Source organism: Stegastes partitus, unplaced genomic scaffold (assembly GCF_000690725.1).
Source record: "Stegastes partitus isolate 25-593 unplaced genomic scaffold, Stegastes_partitus-1.0.2 Scaffold418, whole genome shotgun sequence".
In the NCBI taxonomy this organism is placed as follows: domain Eukaryota; kingdom Metazoa; phylum Chordata; class Actinopteri; family Pomacentridae; genus Stegastes; species Stegastes partitus.
Window position 1 is genome coordinate 418,167 of NW_007578149.1, and position 5,987 is coordinate 424,153.

Genomic DNA, 5,987 nt, shown 5'->3' on the forward strand with positions numbered 1-5,987 from the left:
ATCTGAATAACACAACTTTCTACATCACCAAATCTGGTCATTCTCGTTACTGTACGTATATTTTTGACCCAGCAGATTTTGTCCTATTTCCAAAGACCTCAAGTGAATCCATGAAAGAGTCAGAATGGAGGATTGTTGTTGTTTCATGTGACGAAGAAGATTGTGAGGATTTCATCTTGATATTTTTGATTTCCATCAAAGAATTTCAGACACGTTCTTCATTCACACCGTCCCTCCTTCACCTCCACGGTTGAAAAGAGATCCAGCTGATAAAAAGGACCCTCGTCCATCTTACTACCATCCAACAAACATAAGCTTCTGTGTAGATTCTCATCGTCCAGTTCGTGGTAATCCAGAGGGCTTCAATAAAAAGCAAATGGACTTCTCTTTCCGGTCCTTGAGAACATTTTGAGAAATGAGACGTGGACCATTGTTGCTTCATCGATCCGTTCAAGTGATGCCATTCAGACAGAGAGCACTTAAATATTCCTCACAGAAAAACCTCTCATCTCAAGCTGTTAGTGTCTGTTTCCATCACAGTAAAGTTTTATTATTACGTCAGATGAAATCCAGAAGGACACAAGTTTATGGAGATTAGTACGGGAATCTCCTGAGATTCAGTTTTAGCTCCAGTTTTACTTAGTTTTGTTTTAGAAATGACATTCGTAAAGGGCGAGTCAACAGCTGAAGTGCATCTCTATGCAGACGACATGACACTTTATTTAACTGCCTCTCAACAGGCTTCACTGCATGACCCATAGCTGGTTCTGAACGCTAAGAACTAAATTTACGATGTTTTCCAGAGCTCCTGGATTTTGAAACTGAAAAAAGTAATAATAAATAAAAATTTGCTAAATTATAATTTAGTGAAATAAGACATTGCTTTGAATTGTAATTGAAAAGAATAATTTTTAAAAAAACAAACAAAACAGTCCTGGACCAATGAGAGGCCTTTGCTGATGAGCAGTGGTCCAGAATACCTGTCAACAGGTGCACAAGTCTGACTGAGAGCTACAGGAAACACCTGATGGCAGTGATTGGCTCACAGGGTTGCTCAACTAGATAGTAGTTCATGGGTCCCATCAGGCTGGTTTGATTGTTTTTTTGTTTTTTTTTAATATTTCTGTTGAACCACAATTCAAATCAATTTTTTATTTATTATTACTTTTGTCAATTTCAGCGTATTCCAGTGACTGAAGCTGTTGTTTTCCTTCTTTAATGGGAGGCTATGAACACATCTGAGGACGACTGTAAGTGAGTACTTTTACTTGTAATGGAGTACTTTTCTTGAACACTTCTTGCGACACGTTTGTGTGTTTGTGTTGTGGTGAACAGGTGAGTCCTCACCAGCACAGCGTCACCGCGGCGACCGCCACCCAGGTGACGCAGCAGATGCCCCGCCCCTTCTTCCCGCTGTAGCCGTGACCCGTGCTGCCGTCTTCGTCCTCCTCCTCCTCCTCCGAGCCCTCGCTCCGGTCGCCACGGTGACAGCAGCAGTAGTGTATGAGGAAGGACAGGACCACGAGGAGCGAGACGACCAGAGCGATGGCCGACAAACTGGACAGCACCAGCAGGGTCTGGAGAGAGGGAGAAAGTGGAAAACTTGAACTTGTATGTGTTCTGAAGCGTTCTGGCCGGACCTTCATGACTGGGTCCAGAGATTCCTCATCTCAATAATTTCCTCTCAAAGGACATCATTACTGGACTAATAATGGGCTGTAACAGTGATGGTTCATTATATCCTAACCTTTGGTACATTTTTTATCCATAAATCAACTTTCCTGAAGGTCAAACCCAGATTTACTGTGTTTCACAATGAATTTCTTTTACATGTCAAAACCCACAAAGTTGTGAAAAATAAAACAACAGTATTGAAGTATTAGAAAATAAGCCCGAATTCTTTTTCTTTTTTGTGTAACTCATCTTGATTTTTTCATTTTTTATGCACTTCTTTAAGATGCACCTTTGTCGTTGTTGTTTAATCCTCCAACGTGCTGTTTGTACATGTGCACTTGTTAAATAAAGTTGTTTAAAACAAAAAACTTTTACAGGAATAGAAGAGCAGCAGAGAAACACCAAGTAATCCTGTTAAACTCTGTCGCCTCGTCACAGCGACTCGCCCACATTCACAGCAGGAGGCGTGATTAAAAAGGTGTGAGAGGAAGAATTATGAGCTTCAAAGAGGCAGAAACGTCCAATAAACACGCCGTAGATCTGGAATCTGACATCTTCTTTATGTCAAATATCAATGAGAGTCTGAAAACATAACGTCTGATGTCAATTATAAACTATAGAACTGTGAGCAGCCATAAAATGTACATTTATTTTAAAGGAAAAATTAATTGGATGATAATTTTCTTATGTAATAGAAGAAACTGTTAATTAAAAGTTTATTCATGTAAACAATTAGTGGCTATTATAAGATATATTTATTATTATTTAAACTATTATATACTACAGGTAAATGGAAGGTAATTTATTTAACACCATTGTAAAAGAGAAAAATTATGTGACCTCTAAAATACAGTATAGAGCTAATTTTTCATTAATTTGTAAATTTTCTTTATTGACAAAGAAAAAGAAAATTACTTGAAGAGAAACAGAAATGTTACAGAAATATTTTTTGAATTTGTGTTAAAAATTACATTTAAAAAAATTCTGTACTTGATCCCTTTGTGTCGGTAAATTTACAGAAAAAACTGTAGAAAAATCAAAACAGATCTTTTTTCAAATAAAAAAAATTCTAATTAGTAATTAATAACATAATTTTTGAATTATTATTATTATATTAACAATATAATATATAATAAATATATGGAAATATATTTCTATAAATATAATTAAAAGCCTAAATATTAAGGCTAGAACATTTATTTTAATTCTAGAAGACAAATTTTAAAATATTTTCAGCTGAATAAATATTCATTTTGTCTAAATAGTTGATTTACAAACATGCATTTGGAAAGATGGAAGACAGAGAAATTTACATCAGTGGTTTACTTTTGAAAAAGCCTTTTCTTTGTTTTTCTTACTTACAGGAGTTTTTATGAGTGTCATGAATGTATTTTAATCAGCATGCATATATATATAAATTCATATATAGAGATATTATGGAAACATTGAGAATTTTACGAGATGGTTATTTTCCATTATTTTACAGTTTTTGTTGTTTTTAGTTTGTTCCGCTTCAGCTGCCAGAATATTACTGGAGCTTTACGTGTCAAAAAGGAAGACGGGAAGGGGACAGATTTAAATGAGTGATTTACTTCTGTCACTAAAAAAACTATAATTAAAAAAAAGAACTACAAATATGGTGGCATTTCAGCAGCTGGAGCGAAAAATTAAGTTTCAATCAGTCGGTATTTTGTATCAAGATGCATTTTTTCCTCATATTTATAAGACATGTGTTGTGTATACATGTACATGGATATATTACAGTATATTTTATTGTATCCACCTCCACCCTCCGTCCTCCTCCGGAGCTTTAACCCCGACGTGTCCGAGGCCTCGCTGCTCTCACCGCCTCTAAGCCACATCACACTTCAGCTCCGGTGTCACACAGTCAACGTTGCTGAAATGCTTTTCGCTCCGACACATATCTGCTTTATCCTGCGTCCATCTGGCCGTCCGTCACTCCTCCACCTTCCTCTCAGCCTCACCTCCTGCTCCCCTGAAGCTCCTCCCCCACTCTCCCCCACTCTCCCCTCGCCTCCTTTCTATCCACACCACTGAATCTCTATTAATAATCTGTGACCTACTTAAATACATTCACTGCCTCTCGCTCCCACTCTCGTCTCTGCCCAGCTCTCTGCTCGCCAGCCTCCCTCTCTCCTCTCTCCTCTCTCCTCTCTCCTCTCGCAGCACTTTCCCTCTCTTTTGTCTTTCTGTTCTGCAGGATAATTTGCGTCCCCCCCACCTCCCCCACTTTGTACCGCAGAGAAGTCACAAACACTGCGAGACTGTTAGCTGAGCGTTTGTGTGCAGGAGAGGATGAAACCTTGCATTTTGTGCTGCAGAAACAGACAATGGCAACCTGCTGGAGGAATCACGCCATGTTGGATCTCAGCTCTGCACCAACGTGTGCAGAGCAGCTCCAGTTAAGAAGAGCGAGCTTCAGAGCAGTAATGAGCTCAGTGAGCAGGTATGAGACGAGCTCTGCAGGTTGCTCCTCCACTTATTGATCTGTGGAGCAATTTAAAGAGGGATTTGGAGCAAATGTCCTAATTACAGGATGATATTCTCATATATAATATTCTATTTCTTTCTTGATTGCTTTTGCTCCGGCTGCTGGATTATTATCGTGTTTTCACAGGTTTTTTTGTAATTCTGGTTTCCCTGCTGCAGACGACAACAACCTGCTGCTGCCACGTTGGATCTCAGCTCTGCGCCAAACTGCATAACAAAGCACCAGTTTGCACAGTTAGGAAGTTTCGGTGCAATAAATAGGTCAATAAACGGGTTTCTGAGGCCTGTAAGCGGCGTCGCCGCGGCTCTGCAGGTTCCTCTTACAGCCGCTGATTTATGCAGCGATGTTCAGACTGATTTGCTGCAAACTCCCCCTTTTTTTGTGTGTGTGTGTTTTTGTCGCTCCAGCTGCTGGAATTATTTTTTATTTTTGGATTTTCTGCTGCAGAAACCGTGGACAATATAAACCTGCTGGAGGAACCACACCATGCTGGATCTGGCTCGGCACCACCTGGCGCCCAGTTGCATGAAAAAGCTCCAGTTTGCACAGTTAAGACGAGTGAGGTCTGGTTCTGGAGCAAACTGCCTTTTATTCTAATTATAGGATCATAATACTGATATATATTCATTTGTACATATATATATATATATATGTGTGAGTATTGTTTGTTTTTTGTGGTATTTTTTCTCTCTAGCTGCTGGAATATTTTCACAGTTTTTTTTTCCATTTCCTGCTGCAGAAACACGGCTGTGCAGACAAGATGAACCTGCTGGAGGACTCACATCACGTTGAATCTCGCTCTGCACCAAGTTGCATGAAAAAGCTCCAATTTGCACAAATAAGAAGAGCAAGTTCTGGTTTTGGATAAAACTGCTGTTTATTCTAATTATTGGATCATATTCCTGATATAGGGATCGACTCCAGCCCCCCACGATCCTCGTGAGGATTAAGCTGCGTATAGATAATGGATGGATGGATGTTCCTGATCTATATTCATTGGTATGTATGTATATATATATACATGCATGTGTATATGTGTGTGTGTACCATTTTGCGCTGCAGAAACAGGACCGTTCAGACAATATAAAGCTGCTGGAGGACTCACATCATGTTGAATCTCGCTCTGCACCAAGTTGCATAAAACAGCTCCAGCTTGTACAGTCAGGAAGTTCTGGTGCAATAATTAGGTCAATAAATACACATGAAGCAGAGGAGCTGCTGGTTGCTCCAACAGTTAGTGATTATGGAGCAATTACTTTCAGTGATTTGGATCAAACTGCCCTTCATCTAATTCTATAATCATATTCCTGATATATAACATATTGTGTGTCTGTATGTGAATGTGCTGTTTGTTGGTTTTTGCTCCAGCTGCCAGAAGTTCACCGTGTTTCTACAGTTCTACAGTATTTTGAGTCATGCAGACGACGTAACCCTGCTGGACGCCACCGTGATGAATCTGCAGCACATTTAATAAAACATCTCCAGTCTGCACCGTTAAGAAGCTCCAGCGCAATAATTAGGTCAATAAACAGTGTGGGAGTCACCACGATGCTCTGCAGGTCGCTCTGGTGACTTATGGAGCATTTATCTAGTAGTTAGGAGCAAACTGCCCTTAATCTGAACTATAGGGTGATGTTGCTGCTACAACTTAATGTGTGTGTGTGTGTGTGTGTGTGTGTGTGTGTGTGTGTGTGTGTGTGTGTGTGTGTTGCATTTTCTGCTGCACAAACAGAACCTGCTGGACGACTGGACCACGTTGAATCCGCTCCAGACTGAATAAAACACCTCCAGTCTGCACCGG

The 5,987-nt window shown here is 39.8% G+C and overlaps 1 protein-coding gene across 1 annotated transcript in view; it reads right to left on the reverse strand.

Moving 5' to 3' along the window:
* The window catches only part of ttyh1 (tweety family member 1), a 26,310-nt gene extending 24,279 nt beyond the window's left edge, over nucleotides 1–2,031 (reverse strand). The window contains exon 1 of the mRNA XM_008285841.1: nucleotides 1,348–2,031. Within this exon, the coding sequence (XP_008284063.1) occupies nucleotides 1,348–1,646 (299 nt within the window). The 5' untranslated portion in view covers nucleotides 1,647–2,031. The remainder of the gene's footprint in view (nucleotides 1–1,347) is intronic.
* Nucleotides 2,032–5,987: the final 3,956 nt, after the last annotated feature.